We start from the raw sequence: 15,216 nt of genomic DNA on the forward strand, positions 1-15,216 counted from the left end.
TTTTTGCTTATTTGTAAATGGGTTTCTACCAGAGCCTTTAATTCAGTAGCATAATTAAATGAAATAACTATTTCTGAAGTTTATATGGACGGGCGGGGACGGAGGGGATTCCTCGCGGGGACGGGTGGGGACGGAGGGGATTCCTCGCGGGGACGGGTGGGGACGGAGGGATTCCTCACGGGGACGGGTGGGGACGGCTGGGATTCCTCACGGGGACGGGTGGGGACGGCTGGGATTCCTCACGGGGACGGGTGGGATTTCTGTCCCCGCGCAACTCTCTAGTATAGAGTACCTATCTTGATAAAGCATCATAATTTTACTGTTATATATCTTATTTGCTTCATTTATATTTTTCTATACTTTTCTCCCAGGGAGCTCAGAATGGTTACATAAATTCATTCAGGTACTCAAGCATTTTTCCCTATCTGTCCCCATGGGCTCACAATCTATCTAATGTACCTGGGGCAATGGGCGACCAGGTGGCCCCCATCAGGGTCACAGGAAACAATGTGGGCTTGCACCTGCAACAACAGGGTGTCAAGGCTGTAGTTATAACCTCTGCACCACACTCTCAGACATCATATGGTAGAAAATAGCAAAGCATGGTAAAACATAAAACGGCAAAAACATGGTATGGTGAGACATAGCATGGTGAGTGCAGAATGGCAGAGCAGGACTTGATTACTGCAATATTGCTTATGCAGGGATTACCCACATAAACAAATCAAGCAGCTGTAGTCAGTTTAAAATACTGTTAATCAAATATTATATCATGCATGCAAGTATGATCATGTCATGCCACTCTTTTACCAATATCACTGGCTTCTATTTTTATTGCAAATTCAATTTAAGGTTCTCATACTTGCTCATAAGTTGTTTTTTTTTATTCAGGGATTTCAAATGCTCTCTCTCCTCACTGCTAATTACCTATGTTTCAGTCTGTTTTCTCTAATCTTAGAAATTTTGACTGTAACTTTTGGGTCTTCTCTCAACTGGATTTCTACTACTTAGCCCCATTTCTCTGGAATGCTCTGCAGCCTTCCTGCCATTCAGAATGATCTTCAAAGAAATTTAGGACCTCACTTAAAACCCATTTGATTGGTTTGGCTTTTGGTTCAGGGGGCACGTGAGTAGGAGGCAAAGGGAAGGCTATGGATTAGGTCATCACGTCTGCCTGTACAGATACTTTCTATTCTCTTACTTGTTAAATATCTATTGTATTGTATTATACTATGCTGAGGAGAGGAAAAGGCTGGAGGAGGGTTTACAAGGGTAACAAATAATAAGTATTCTTTTCTTATTTTGTATTTTGTAAACACTAGATATTTTTTTCTATACAAGTATTTCATGTACTTATATCATTAAATTAGCAATGGGAAAAAATGAATGGCTTCACTGAAATATACCATAACTATGAAATTGGGGTACTGGTACCTGCATATCAAGAAGTAGTTCATCCATCAGGAGACGGCAAGCTTTCTTCTGAGTTTTGTCTAAAGTAGCTTGAAGAGAAGGCAGTGGCTTCTCAAATGGTGAGCTGACTGACCTCTCTTGCTTCAGACAAGAGATGGAGGAACTGGTAGGAGAATAAATAATTTGAGACTTATGGAAATGCTGGTGCAGTAAAACAGCTGTAAAAATAAGTTTATAAGGTAATTTAACATTTACACTGAGAAGCAGAATGATGGGGAAAGCCATAGTCACTCAGGAGTTCATGATTCCGAGTGAGGAATCTTTAATAAGGTACAGTTAAAACAGGGAAATTAGTTTCTTGATAGTGAGCAAGGCTGTAGCGAGCTATGTGTGTGTAATGCGGCCACACAGGATGCAAGGGAGTTGGGGGCTCCAGAACTGTATTCATTACCTTTCTGCTTGGCTGCGATGTAATGTGCAGGATAGGAGCTCTAGGGGGGTTGTCACATGTGGTGTATTTCCAGCTTGGGACAGTTCTGATAGTGAGTATGTGGAAAAAGTTGAATTAGCTCAAGTGGATTTAAAATAAGAGGTATTTAAATAGGAATGATTTCAAATTACTTAAATCACTACTAACAATAAACAAATTACGAAAAAGATTTTAAAAAATACATGGTTGCTGTCAGTATCCAAGCAACCTACAAAAGCTGCCTCTATCATCTAGACCAGTGTTTCTCAACTTCCTCAAGCCAAGTACCCTCTAAGTCTATCAAACATTAACCGAGTACCCTGCCCAAGCTCTGTCCCATACCCCACCCCCATAATAATAGTACTAATTGTAATGCAATTTCTTCCATTCATTTTTCACATATGCACAACATAATCTTATTAACAATACATAATGGTAACTACAAAATTAAACTGCACAAGGCACACTGTATGCAGAAAAAATTTTAATTATCATTTATATTCTGCCTTGACCTCTTTAAAAAAAAAAAAAAGATCTAACAGACACCAAACCCTACACAACCACTAACAATATCCCACCCCCCTCATCTACCCTCTTAGCAGATCACTTCAAGAACAAAATTACTAACGCCAGAGCCACCCTCAATTTTACCCCATCCCACCTAAACGTAATCACAATTCACTCCACAGAAAAAGATTCAACTTCAGCAGACAGAACATGGTCTCAATTCCCCAACATACAATGGTCCGAACTCAATAAACTCTACAAAAAATACAGCCACGCCTCCTGTGACCTCAACCACTGCCCATCATATCTTCTTACTACCTCCAGTGTAAAATTCCGTACTCTACTTCTACAATGGATTCAAACCATGCTCACAGATGGCATTTTCTCTTCTGACCTCAGCGAAATCATCATCACCCCAATCCAAAAAGACCCAAAAGGACCACCAGACCAACCATCCAACTTCAGACCTATTGCCTCAATACCGCTATACGTCAAACTTACAGAAGGCCTAGTAGCCAAACTCCTCACCAACTATCTAGACGACCATAACCTACTCCACCCTATGCAATCTGGCTTCAGAACCAACTTCAACACAAAGACACTACTAGGCTCCATTATGGACACAATCAGACAACACCTTAGCACAGGGAAAAAAATGCTTCTCATACAACTGGACCTGACTGTAGCATTCGACCTAGTTGACCATAACTTCCTTCTGCAAATCTTGGATGCAATAGGTATCTCAGATAAAGTATATTCTTGGTTTGAAGGCTTCCTAAAATCCAGAACCTACAGTGTAAAATCAAACAAAGAAAAATCAGAACCTTGGTCAAACCCCTGTGGTGTACCACAGGGATCCCCACTATCTCCTACCCTCTTTAACCTATACACTGCCTCTCTTGGAACATTTCTGAACAATCTAGGCATAACCACCTATAGTTACGTGGATGACATTACCATTCTCATACCATATGATCAGCCAAAGTCCACCATGACAAATATACTACATCAACCTGGATGAAAGATCACAAACTTAAACTTAACCCAGACAAAACCAAATTCATCCTCCTCGAAAATGACAAAGTCAAACCCATAACCAATTAAGAACTCAACTCAATCAACTATCCCATCCAAACCACCATAAAACTACTAGGAATGACAATAGACAGATGCTGTACCATGCAACTGCAAATAAATAAAACAATACAGAAATCCTTCGCAATCAAGAGAAATCTGAGACTAGTCTGGAAATTCTTTGAAAGAACACAATTCCTGCTTATAGTACAATCCCTAATCCTAGGACTGCTGGACTACTGCAATATCCTCTTCCTCCCATGCCCTGCTACTATGACCAAACAACTACAAACAATCCAAAATACAGCTTTGAGACTCATCTCATTGAGAAAACATGACCATATCACAGAAGCTTACATCAACTCACATTGGCTACCAATCCAAGAAAGAATACAATTTAAATTCTACTGCATGTTATTTAAAACCTTAAACGGAGACAGCCCATCCTACCTGAACAACCGCCTCATCCAAGCATCCACAACCAGACACAGAAAAACGCATTCCCCATTCATTCCTCCTCCGATCAAAGAAGTAAAACGATCAAAACTACACGACGGCCTCCTAGCCACAAAACTAAACAACTAGACCTTCTGATGACCACCCCAGACTACAAGACATTCAGAAAAGAAATAAAAACTATACTTTTCAAGAAATTCTTGAAACAGCCCTAGCTTCACGTACTTTTAACAACTCTATAAATGACAAATGATCTACTCTTTACTACCCTAGTAATGACAATTGTGCTTCCATTGTAACCCCCTTTTATAATCTTTTGTAAGCCGCCTTACTCTCAACTACCCGAGAAATTACAAAAGATCTACTCTTTACTAATCTAGTAAATCAATTTTTCTCCCATTGTAACCCCCGTTTATAAATCTTTTGTAAGCCACCTTGAACCGCAAGGTAATGGCGGAATAGAAATCCCTAATGTAATGTAATGTAAAAACAGACAACTTTAAAATATGCAATGTCACCTCAGTAAGTGCTACAGAAAAATAGACAAATATACTGTAAAATATAGACAGCAGATATAAATTCTCAAAATGGACAAATTTTGATCACTAAGGGCTGCTTTTACTAAGCTGCAATAGCGGTTTTGGCACGCATTTAGCACACTAGATGCTAACGCCAGCATTGAGCTGGTATTAGTTCTAGCCGCGTAGCGCGGGTTTAGCGTGCGTGGCAATTCTGCACGCGCTAAAAACACTATCACAGCTTAGTAAAAGGAGCCCTAAATTGAAAATAAAATAATTTTCCTACCTTTGTTGTCTGGTGACTTTTTTTTTTTTCTAATCATTCTTTCCCAGTCTCTGGTTGCATTTTAAATTTGTTTCAAGTTTATTTAAGCTTGATCTCCTGCTTTAATTACCAAAGCGGTGTACATTGTACAGAATTTATAATAAAAGAAAAAGTTAACTGGTGGCAGTCCCAGATTGGTATCCAGTGCACATATTAAATTATGCTGTCAAGGCCAAACTCATGGAACTGTGCAAAGCCAAGAAGGCCCTCATATAAATAATGCAAAAATTTTGCTTTTTCATGACAATTCAGCACGCAGACTGAACACTTATGCCTCAGTGAATCTGACCTGTTGTATTACATGAACACTGGAGGAGGGGAGGCACATCATCTATAGCAGGCTTAGACAAGGAAAAAGCATTTGATAGCATTTGTTGGCAGTACTTATTATAGGTGTTGGGACAGTATGGTATAGAAGGCACATTTGTGGACTGGGTGAAGAGATTATATGTACAACCTCAGGCCTGTTTAATGACCAATGGGAAACTAACAGTATTTTGATTGAAAAGAGGCATCCATTAGGGTTGTCCTCTATCACCACTCTTTCTTCTCCTGACCATTGAATTTTTAGCCAAAAATAAGACATTATAAATATCTCAAAGGCATAATGATAGGTACCTAGACATACTGAGATAGCTCTTATCCTAGTATAAGATTTTAGGAAAAAATCTGGATTGAAAGTAAACTGCGACAAGTCTGAACTCCTATCTTTGATGGGAGTCAAGAATGAACCCTGGTATAGAACTCTTCCTATTAACGTGGTTGATAAGCCAATGTGTTTTCTGGGCATATTTCTCAGTGCTAGCTTTAAGGTTATGTATAAATACAACATTTTAAATCAACAGAAAATAAATCTAAGATTTTTGTTTTCATTGTTGGAATTTGCTATTGTCCCTGCCAGGTAGGATAGCTCTGGTCAAATTAATTATGGTATCTAAGCTACTCTATCCATTGCAGATTATCCCAGTGTGAACTGAGAAGAAGGATAAAAGATCCTTACACTCAATTATTGGGCCTTTTATCTGGAAATATAAATATGTCTGAGTGAGTTATTAAAAACTTACTTTGGACAAAGACTTTGGAGGGTTCCTGGGAGTCCCAGACATGGGCCTTTATAATATAGCAGCATTGATGTGATTGATACATGAGGGCGTCACGGTTCTGAATCAGTTCACTCCATCGGGATGGATGAAAGGGTGGAGTGCTTCATTTTCATTTATGAAATACAATTATACAGCAACTCACACCCAGAAACTTCTTTTTTTTTTTAAACCTTTAAAGGTAGTTTGGAAATGGTGGCAAAAAAAGAAAAAAAATCCTATGTTTGCTGGGAAATGGGAATTTCCCTCCAGAAATGGGGCGCATCTGGTTTCACCAGTGGGCTCAAAAAGACTATGGGCTAGATGTACTAAAGTCAGTCGGTAATATCAACTAAATCACTGTTGGTTGATTCTCTGGCCGACTGTGGACCAGCGATCGATGCGCTACCAAGTTTGCATGCAAACCCAACACTGCGGGAAGCCTAGGAAAGTGCGGAGGCAGCTGACCGGCAGAAGGGAGAGTCAGGAGTGGAGAGAGGCAGGTGCGGAGAGCGGAGAGTCAGGAGCAGGAGGGTAAGCAGGGGACAGCTGAGAGCAGGCATGTGAGGAAGAGGGGCAGAGGCGAGAGATAGCTCCGCCCACCCCTCTGACATCACCAGCACGCCAAGGCCGAGCTCCCCCTTAAGAGGAAAGGAGCCAACGGCGCTGTGATCACTGCGGGAAGCCTAGGAGAGTGCGGAGGTGGCTGACTGGTAGAAGGGAGAGGCAGGAGCGGAGAGAGGCAGGAGCGGAGAGCAGAGAGTCGGGAGCAGGAGGGTAAGTAGGGAACAGCTGAGAGCAGGCACGTGAGGAAGAGGGGCAGAGGCGACAGATAGCTCCGCCCACCCCTCCGACATCACCAGCACGCCAAGGCCGAGCTCCCCCTTAAGAGGAAAGGAGTCAACGGCGTGGCGATCACTGTGGGAAGCCTAGGAGAGTGCGGAGGTGGCTGACTGGTAGAAGGGAGAGGCAGGAGCGGAGAGAGGTGAGTCGGAAGCAGGAGGATAAGCAGGGGACAGCAGAGAGCAGGCACATGAGAAAGAGGGGCAGAGGCGAGAGATAGCTCCGCCCACCCCTCTGACGTCACCAGCATGCCGAGGCCGAGCTCCCCCTTAAGAGGAAAGGAGCCAATGGTGCACAGCCGTTCGGCGCGCGGCGAAGGCGAGCGGCAAAGGCGCTCGCCTTAGCGAGAGCGCCTTTGCGAAGGGCCTTGAGAAGGGCCGAGCAAAGGCAGCCAAGGACTTCAGAACACCAGAGATCTGCAGGAAGGTAAGGAAGAAGCGAGCACACACGTAAGGAGAGCATACACACAAGAGCACAAAAGAAAACAACACAAAAATACACACACAAGACAAGAAAGGATAAAGAAGCAGCAGGCTCCAGAGACAAGAAAAAGGCCCAAGAGAGGACAACTGACCCACAAAGCTAAAAGCGACAGAAGAAGTAGGCAGGGAAGAGCCAAGCACAGGAGAGAGCACACACAAGCCCGCAAAAGGCAGGGGAGAGAGCATCTAGTGGACTGTGAAGAAAGGGAAATGGAAGCAGCAGGAACCCGGAGGAACTTCCCAGTGTACTGCACGGAGTGTCATATGTATGACTACCTCCCCTCAGGAAGGCAGGCATACGTATGCGGTCGGTATCAGGAACTGGAAAGCCTGAAGAAGGAAGTTGGTCGACTGCAGTGCAGGGTTCAGGAGCTGGAGGGGCTCCATATCTCGGAAGCACCATTCAAGACAGCTGAAGACCCCACAAGAAAGAGCCACATTGAGGAGCAAGTAAGGGAGCTCGAGAAATTCATCGAGGAGGCCTACAGGCAGGTGGAAGAGCAGGATCATCAGCAGCGCTGGAGCAAGGAAGCTACGTCCACACGAGATGGAGGACAGAGACCAACAGATGGAAGACAGGAACCATCAAGACTGGCCGGTACCCTGAAAGAGAAGTACTGAACTACACTGAGGATACAGACTCGAGACCAGTGAGGAAGCTGAAGAAGGGGAAATCTGCAGTCGTAGTGGGAGACTCAATTCTGAGAGAAGTGGACAGTCACGTAATAGGAGGGAGAGAAGATCGGCTAGTGACCTGTCTCCCAGGAGCAAGAACGAAGGACATCGCTGACAGAATCAAAAGGATCCTGGACGGCGCAGAAACAGAAGAGACAGCAGTGATAATCCACGTTGGAACGAATGATGTCAACAGGAGAAACTACAGCAGGACTAAGCTAACTGAACAGTTCAAGATCCTAGGAAGGAAACTGAAGCTGAGGACACAGAAGATTGCATTCTCAGAGATTCTGCCAGTAGATAGGGCAGACGTGAAGAGGTAGACAGAGCTACAAGCAATAAACGCATGGTTGAGGAGATGGTGCGAAGAAGAGGGATTCCACTTTGTGAGGAACTGGACAACTTTTTTGGGGAAGTACAAGCTCTTCAGAAAGGATGGACTACACCTGAGCACAGCAGGAATGAGGCTGCCAGCGAACAAAGTCAAGAGAGGAATAGAGCAGGCTTTAAACTAAGAAAAAGGGGAAAGCAACAGTCGACCTGACATTGATGATTCGGACAAGAGTATCCAAAGAAGATACTGAGCGGGAAAAATGCTGCGAACAAGCAAAGGATGAACAACAGGAGTCCAAGAAACATATGAAACTGATGAACAATAAGAGAGGCAAACAGATAACATTAGAGGATCAGGCGAAATCGAAAAATCAGGTTGCGGACGAAAAAGATGCACCAAAAAATGAGGAAGAAAGGAGCAGAAATCAGGGACTGGCAACTCAAAAAGGGGATGGCAAGAGGAGCAAAACACAAGAAAAACCAGCAGGGATAAGAAAAGACCAGGACTTAAATTGCTTGTATACAAATGCAAGGAGCCTAAAGACCAAAATGGGAGAATTAGAAGTCAAAGCCAAAAAAGAGGACCTAGACATCATTGGAATCACGGAAACATAGTGGAATGAGGATAACCAATGGGACGTAGTACTGCCAGGGTACAAACTCTATAGAAGAGACAGGACTCACAAGAAGGGTGGAGGAATAGCACTATACATAAAAGACACCAATCCCTCGTCCGGAGTGGATATGGAAACAAAGGCGGAAGGATTGGAGTCATTATGGGTTAAATTGCCAGGAAAAAATGGCCTTGACATAAAATTGGGACTGTACTATTGTCTGCCTGGACAAACGGAAGCAAACGACAAAGAACTGGCAGCAGAATTGAGGCGGGAAGGCAAAAACAGGAACATGACGGTATGGGGGATTTTAACTACCCCGGGATTGACTGGAGTATTGGAAACTCGAACTGTGCAAGGAACACAGAATTCTTAGAGGCTGTGAGGGACTGTTTTATGGAACAGCTCGTCAAGGAACCAACGAGAGGGAATGCCACTCTCGACCTAATCCTCAACGGACTAGGGGGACCTGCAAAGGAAGTGGAAGTAGTAGGACCACTAGGAAACAGCGATCACAACATGATCCAGTACAAATTAGAAGTAGGTACAGCAAAAGGGAAGAGAACCACAATGACAACGTTCAACTTCAAGAAAGGGAACTATGATGCTATGAGAGCAATGGTAAGAAAAAAACTCAGAAACAGCTCAAGGAAAACAGAAACCGTAGAGCAAGCCTGGTCCCTATTCAAGGGCACAGTGCATGAAGCACAACATATGTACATCCCCAGTTTTAGAAAAGGGTGCAAAAAACCCGAAAAAAGACCCAGCATGGATAACCATTGAAGTGAAGAAAGCGATAGGAGACAAGAAAAAATTGTTCCGGAAATGGAAAAAGGACCAAACCGGGGAAAACTAGAAGGAACACAGGAAATGCCAAAAAGAATGTCATCGAGTGGTTAGGAGAGCGAAAAGGGAATATGAAGAGAGGCTAGCCAAGGAGGCAAAAAATTTCAAATCGTTCTTCAGATATGTTAAAGGGAAGCAACCGGCGAGGGAGGAAGTAGGACTGTTGGATGAAGGAAACAGAAAGGGGGTGATAAAGGAGGAAAAAGAAGTAGCCGATAGGTTAAACAAGTTCTTCTCGTCAGTCTTCACAAGAGAGGACACATCCAGTGTACCAGAACCCGAAGAGATCTTCAATGGAGACCAAAAAGATAACTGTCGACAATAGAGGTGAGCTATGAGGATGTCCTCCAACAGATAGATAGATTGAAAAGTGACAAATCACCAGGCCCGGACGGAATCCATCCAAGGGTACTAAAGGAACTAAGAAATGAGATAGCGGAAATACTCCAACGAGTTTGCAACCTATCCTTGAAAACTGGCAAAATCCCGGAGGACTGGAAGATAGCGAATGTTACACCTATCTTTAAAAAGGGGTCGAGAGGAGACCCAGCAAACTACAGGTCGGTAAGTTTGACATCAGTTCCGGGCAAGATGGTAGAAGCACTGATAAAGGACAGCATCTGTGAGCACATCGAAAGAAATGGGCTAATGAAAGCGAGCCAACATGGCTTCTGCAAAGGAAGATCATGCCAAACAAACTTACTGCACTTCTTTGAGGGGATAAACAGCCAGTTGGACAAAGGGGAACCCGTAGACATCATTTACCTCAACTTCCAAAAGGCCTTTGACAAGGTACCCCATGAGTGGCTACTTAGGAAGTTGTGGAACCACAGGGTGGAAGGGGACGTACACAGATGGGTTAAACACTGGTTGGCAGACAGAAGGCAGAGGGTTGGAGTAAAGGGTCACTACTCGGACTGGAGGAGGGTCATGAGCGGAGTTCCACAAGGGTCGGTACTCGGATCGCTGCTGTTCAATGTATTTATAAATGACCTGGAAACGGGGACAAAGTGTGAAGTGATAAAATTTGCGGATGACACTAAACTCTGTAGCAGGGTTAGAACTGTGGAAGAATGTGAGGACCTACAAAGGGACCTGAACAAACTGGAGGAGTGGGCGAATAAATGGCAAATGAACTTCAATGTAGGGAAATGCAAGGTCATGCATATAGGGAAAAAGAACCTGATGTTCAGCCACCATATGGGGCGATTAGTACTAGAGGGAGGTAACCTTGAAAGAGACTTGGTGGACATAACAATGAAGTCAACGGCACAATGCGCAGCAGCCTCAAAGAAGGCAAACAGAATGTTGGGTATTATTAAGAAGGGTATTACAACTAGAATGAAGGAAGTCATCATGCCGCTGTACTGTGCGATGGTACGACCACATCTGGAGTACTGTGTCCAATATTGGTCGCCGTACCTAAAGAAGGACATGGAGATACTTGAGAGGGTCCAGAGAAGAGCGACAAAAATTATAAAAGGTATGGAAAACCTTTCATACACAGAGAGGCTAGAAAGGCTGGGGCTCTTCATCCTGGAGAAGCGAAGACTCAGAGGAAACATGATAGAGACTTACAAGATCATGAAGGGCATAGAGAAGGTAGATAGGGACAGATTCTTCAGCCTATTGGGAACCACAAGGACAAGGGGGCACTCAGAGAAATTGAAAGGGGACAGATTTAGAACCAATGCTAGGAAATTTTTCTTCACTCAGAGGGTGGTGGACACCTGGAATGTGTTTCCGGAGGATGTGATAGGACAGAGTACATTAAGGGGATTCAAAGAGAAATTGAACAAGTTCCTGAAGGATACGGGGATTGAGGAATATAGATAGAGGTAGAAATAGGATCATGAAAAGGTATAGATGGAAAAAAAAAAGGGATTAAAGGGTTTTAGACAAAGGATCACTTACAGGTCATGGACCTGATGGGCCACAGCGGGAGCGGACTGCTGGGCCCGATGGACCCCTGGTCTGACCCAGCAGAGGCAACTTCTTATGTTCTTATGTAGATCAATCACTCAGTGAGCGATTGACACATGCGCAGAGCCCTAACAGCAGTGATAGGGGAAGCAGCCTTCTGTCACTGCTATTAGGGCTTCTTTTTTTTAATGGCACAGATGTTGTGCATGTGTTACACATGCACATTATGCCCCATTTTTAAAAAAAAAGAAAAAAGCCCCCCTGCGCTGATGGCCCTCTCCAACGACCCCCCACAAACTGGTACCGCAATACCCCACAGCAGCGAAAATGGCAGGAGGAATGCCTTCTTCCTGCTGCCTGGCTGAATACTTCCGCGCCATGCCCCCACCCAGTCCTGGATGCCCGCACCACTGACCCCCCCCAAACCATCCCCTACCCTCCCAAAAAAAGGCAGGAGGGATGCCCACTCCCTCCTGCCATTGGATGCACCCCCCCCCTCAATTCCCTGAACACCTTCCCCGTGTAACTTTGATAGGCGTTGGGAGCTGGAGGGAAGCATGGTCCCTCCAGCTCCAAGGCCCGCCCATGGAAATCAGGACTTTAGGCCTCTCACCATGTGTCACATGGGATACAGAGGGAGCAGCCTAAGGCCCATATTGGTGTCTGAACCAATCAGGGCCAAGGCTCCTCCCTCTGTATCCCATGTGATACATGGTGAGAGGCCTAAGGTCCTGATTTGCTCAGACATCAGATCTTAGGCCCCTCCCTGTGCATCACATAGGATACAGAGGAGAAGCCTAAGGCCCTGTGGCTCAGATGCCTAAGGCTCCTTCCAAGGGGAGGAGCCTTAGGCATCTGAGTCAATCAGGGCCTTAGGCTCCTCCCTCTGTATCCCATGTGATGCATGGGGAAGGGCCTAAGGTCCTGATTTGCTCAGACGTCAGACCTTAGGCCCCTCCCTGTGCATCATATGGGATACAAAGGGATGAGCCTAAGGCCCTGATTGGCTCAGACGCCTATGGCCCCTCCCAAGGGGTGCACCAGGGTGGGGAGCATCCAGAGGCAGGAGGGAGTGGTCATCACTCCTGCCTTTTTTTTTCAGGAGGAAGGGGGGTCTCCGTTGGCAGGAAGGAGTGGGCATCCCTCCTGCCTTTTCTTTTCAGGAGCTTAGGGGCTAGTTTGTGGGGGGGGGCCTCAATTGGCAGGAGGGAGTTGACATTCCTCCTTACAATTTTCTCTTGTGTGAGGTGGTGGGGACATCATGTCAGGATGGAGTGGGCATCCATCCTGCCAATTTTCTCACATGCAAAATATCTGTGCCATTGAAAAAAAATGAAAAAAACCCCAGGCAGACCTGTCAGTAACTCCTGTCATTTTTTTCCGATAGCTAAAACCCCCCTGGGTTGTTGGTTTGTTTTTTTGCATGACCAAGTGATGTTAGTGCATCAATCACTTGGCTACTTTGGATGGGGTTTTAGCTAATTTGCATGGCTGGATCGGAAAATGGTCGATTGAGGGGAGAAACATTGTGCATTGAGTTAGTTAAAGCGATCGTCGCTAAAGCAGGTTTAGCGATGACGCTGACTTTAGTGCATCTAGCCCTATGTCATCATGGGGTTATTGCTAACAGCATTTCCAAAGGGCAATTCCTCTCATTTGCACAAATTCAGACTAAAAGGCATATTCCTAATAATCATTTCTGGGCTTACTGGATCGGTAGCATGGAATATTGCTACTCCTTGGATTTTGGCCAGATACTAGTGGCCTGTATTGGCCACCGTGAGAATGGGCTACTGGGCTTGATGGACAAGTGGTCTGACCCAGAAAGGCTATTCTTATGTACTTTCAAGTGCACCACTATTGGGAGTCTACAATGTCAATGGGGAGAGGGTGGACTAGTGAGACCTTAGATTCATACCTTACACATTTACTGAAAAATATTAACTATCCATTTGATAAAAACTATTAAAAACCACTGACCTATTAATGGATATGGACAAGGTGAAGTGACTATGAAACAGGAAGCTACGGAGGACATACACCCACCCACAGATCTTAGGGTAAAGGTAGTGGAGGGTACACAAACAAATGCTGCTTGTGAATAGTGGATCTTTAAAAAATTTCTGTGTAATTTAGATTTTTAAGGTGGAATCCTTTTTCTTTTATCTTGTTTCATCAGCCAAAAGAAAGCAGTTTGTAGCAAAGCAGCATTGGTGTGCAGCATGTAGCAGAAAGCTGGAAACGTGTATACCGTGCTTTAGTCTTTTTTTTTTTTTTTTATTCTGCGTATTAATGTCCTTTACCATCTCCCAGAGGAAACTACAACAACCTTATTCTCTAACATATATGCTATAGTTAATTTGGTGAACCTCCAGGAAACTCAATTTAAAATACTTCATAGAGTTTATATTACCAAAGAACGAGGGGCACATATTGGGGTTATGAAAAGGAAGGGAATGCTCTAAGAATCTTAAGACTTTGATAATTTTGATTCATTACTTCCTAAAATGTCCAACTATCACACTATTGAAAAGACAATACAAAAGCAGGCAGAATGGGATTACAGTGCAATATTTCCAATAGATCATTGATTAACCAAGGGCTTTCCCTCCCACGGGGACAGTTGGTTTATATACCAAAAAAAAGTAATATTGCAGTTCTGGCCATCCACAGAAGGGCCCCTTCTCATATATGATATCCGAGATTGCAAGAACTGACAAAATTTAAAATCAGCACCTACCGCAGTGTTTGCAATTATAGTTCAATCACTTATACTTTCTTTGTATTATTGTAATACTAGTCTTATAGCCCGTTACATTAACGGGTTCTAGAATATATGTGTGAGTGTCTGTCTTTGATTCTTTCTCTCTCTCTGTCTCTTCTTTGCGCTTTGTCTTTCTTTTTCCTTGGCTGTCCACCACCACTCCTTGCCTGCTCCCCCTGTCCACTCTCCCCTCCTTTTACATACCCTGTCCTGCAGTAGGCCTCCCTTCCTTTTCCCCCCTGCTCTGGAGCACTGGGACACTGAATGGTACATCGAGTAGAAATCCTATGTGATGGATGCATTGTAAATACTTGAAACCTGATTTCTCATTCCCTGCAGCCCTCCCCTGTCTGTCCAGTCTAGTCTCTCTATTTTCTTCCCTTCACCTATTCTCTTCCTTGTACCTTGCAGATCCGGCATCTCTCTCTACCTCCTTCTTCCTCTCCCTAGCCCACAGTCGTCAGTTTGGGACTTTTCCTCTGAAATATACTGCCCACAGAAAGTTGTGACAAAGTGAAGGTCCCCATGGCAAGCTAGAAGCAGCCTGATTTAATTGCCGCTGGTGAATATAGCAAGTTTGGAAGGCTGGGTGGGGTGGGGTGAAGGGAAAGCGGGCAGAGTGAAGAAGCAAGACTTGCCCGAGTTGAGCTGCGGCCCCCTCCGCTGCCTCTCACCGAGCCTGCATGACCAGATTTGGCGTGCGCAGTCGGGGGGGGGGGGGGCTCCAGCCCTGCAAACACTGAAAAAGTTCAAGATCCCTCTCGGTGGCAGAAATGCGAGCGGCGGAGGCTGCAAAGCGTGCACACAACAGCGGTATCGGCGGCAGCAGTAGCAGGAAACTGATGACCTCAAACTCGCACAGGGAGGAAGGAAGGAGGAGGAGGAAAGAGTCCAG

The 15,216-nt window shown here is 44.6% G+C and overlaps 1 protein-coding gene across 3 annotated transcripts in view; it reads right to left on the reverse strand.

Moving 5' to 3' along the window:
* The window catches only part of EXOC3L1 (exocyst complex component 3 like 1), a 136,868-nt gene that overhangs the window by 45,443 nt on the left and 76,209 nt on the right, over positions 1-15,216 (reverse strand). For all 3 annotated transcript variants that reach the window (XM_033942398.1, XM_033942396.1, XM_033942399.1), the window contains one exon: positions 1,435-1,576. In XM_033942398.1, the coding sequence (XP_033798289.1) occupies positions 1,435-1,576 (142 nt within the window). The remainder of the gene's footprint in view (positions 1-1,434; positions 1,577-15,216) is intronic.

Source organism: Geotrypetes seraphini, chromosome 4 (genome assembly GCF_902459505.1).
Source record: "Geotrypetes seraphini chromosome 4, aGeoSer1.1, whole genome shotgun sequence".
NCBI lineage: Eukaryota > Metazoa > Chordata > Amphibia > Gymnophiona > Dermophiidae > Geotrypetes > Geotrypetes seraphini.